Consider the following 1,944-nt stretch of genomic DNA (forward strand, 5'->3'; position numbering starts at 1 on the left):
GAATGATATAGTATAACTGTCATTTATGATGTCGTGAGAAAAGTGTTTACTAGTAAACTCACCATGTATAATATTACCAAATGTTTATGTGATTTAGATTTGATAGGTTGTAATGAAGCTCATATCTCGATTTGGTGTATTCGTGATTTTACTTCAAGTGCTTCCAACAAGAATTGAACACTGAATTTAAGTTTTCTCCCTCTTCTCTCTCTCGAAGCCATTTCTCACCTTGCGCCACTGCTTCCATTGCCGACGACTTTGCCATCGCCTTATCCACAACGAATGCCACCACACCAGCTGTTCACTATCATATCCCGACGATGTCTTGAAGCTTCCATTGAGATCTCACCGGGATCTAGTCATCACCGTCAACCTGCCACGGCCAGGTCTAACCATTCACCAAATCTCTCCTCAGGATCAACTAGCTATTCTTTTCCTCAAGAAAGAACCGAAGCATTATCACGATCATTTGAAAGTTGAGATGTTCTCCGAATATAATAGAAGAATATAGTCCATGGTAGTGATTACATGTGGGATACTCGTTATAAAAAGAAAATAATAGAACAGTCTGCTTTTGCTGAAAAACAAAAATAGACAGCCTGCATAATTAATGTGTCTGAAAAGCTAAAATGAGGCTATATTGACTGTGGAAGCTGGAATGTCATATCATTCCATCAATCCATCTATAATCATACAAAGACCTGTCCATCCACCGTCGATGTGCCTACGTCCAAAATCGGAAATGTCGCATTGAAATCCGGCTCGGCATCGCTCTTTCGCCGTTTCAAAGTCCTAGGCGAGCCACCATCGCTCAATGTGGCCAAGGGCAAGCAAGAGTCGGCCAACTGCCGCTTGGGGCTGACTCCAATGGGCTCGTATTCAGCCGATCCAATGAGGTGAGGGAAGTTGAGCTTGGCCTTGCAACCCCGCATTTTAAAAGCAGCCCGGTCGTAGGCCAATGCTGCATCCTCGGGCATCTCGAAGGTCCCGAGCCAAATCCGGGCTCCACTCTTCTTGGGGACTCTTATCTCTGCCGCGAATTTGCCCCAAGGCCTCCTCCTCACCCCTCTATAGCGCCTCTCTTCCACCTTCTTCACCGGCCCCTTCTCCTGTGCCATATCATCAATGACGCCATGATCAACTGTCACTGCCGCCTCGAAACCAAGTTGTTGATTAAAAGGGATCCGCCCCGAGTTGTGTGCATCTTGCAGTGCACCGTACACAATCATGTCCTCAGAGTCGTCGACCCTTAGCGGGAGGTCATCTCTCCAACTCTCTGTCAGTAAAAGACCAGTGTAGCTCGATCTCCGACGGTACATATCATCGTCAAGAAGATGATAGCGAATGGATTCGAGAACATCCAAATGAAAAAAGGGTTCTTCGGATTCCGCAAGCATTTTTTCTTCTCTTTCCTTTTGTGGGGTTTTTCTCTGGGGACTGTATGGTTGCAGACTTTCAGTTGGCGACCATGAAGGGACGAAGCAAGATAAGTACATATAGGTTGAGGATATGGATTAGGGAAAAAATAAAATAGAAATTTTCCTTAATTTATTACTTCTTTTGGAGTTTCCAAGGAACTTCAATTAGTGGCGAGACTGGAACGCGTGTTTCAAATGTTGATTTCCTAGTTGCTTAATATGTAATTGCCGCGGCTATAAATAAATGTCTTTTCATTCTTAATTATACTATGCCAAATTTGAGAAAAAAGGGATGGTTCGCGTTCCATTATTTTATTTTATTTTCTTGAACAAGGACTATAATGTACAGGATGCATGCATGCGTGTGTTATTATAATCGAGTGAAGAAAAGCATAGGTTCGTACTGTAAATCTATACAATAATTCATCTAAGCTCTAATAGCAAATGATGGTATATGCACGGAACACATCCAAATAAAGAAAGTGGGGTAGGTGAGAGCATGCATTTGAAACCTAATGCACCCTTT

At 43.1% G+C, this 1,944-nt stretch overlaps 1 protein-coding gene across 1 annotated transcript; it reads right to left on the minus strand.

Moving 5' to 3' along the window:
* Nucleotides 1–589: 589 nt before the first annotated feature.
* On the minus strand, nucleotides 590–1,451 carry LOC115692989 (ethylene-responsive transcription factor 13-like). Its single transcript, XM_056317016.1, has one exon. The coding sequence runs from the start codon at nucleotides 1,395–1,397 to the stop codon at nucleotides 690–692; it is 708 nt and encodes a 235-aa protein (XP_056172991.1). The 5' UTR covers nucleotides 1,398–1,451; the 3' UTR covers nucleotides 590–689.
* Between the last annotated feature and the right edge of the window lie 493 nt (nucleotides 1,452–1,944).

This window comes from Syzygium oleosum, unplaced genomic scaffold (genome assembly GCF_021117445.2).
Source record: "Syzygium oleosum isolate NSW1041296 unplaced genomic scaffold, Sole_v2.1 Sole_v2.13, whole genome shotgun sequence".
In the NCBI taxonomy this organism is placed as follows: Eukaryota; Viridiplantae; Streptophyta; class Magnoliopsida; order Myrtales; family Myrtaceae; genus Syzygium; species Syzygium oleosum.

Excerpts from the sequence above, each read along its gene's own strand:
- LOC115692989 (XM_056317016.1), bottom strand. The coding sequence starts at position 1,397 with ATGCTTGCGGAATCCGAAGAACCCTTTTTTCATTTGGATGTTCTCGAA.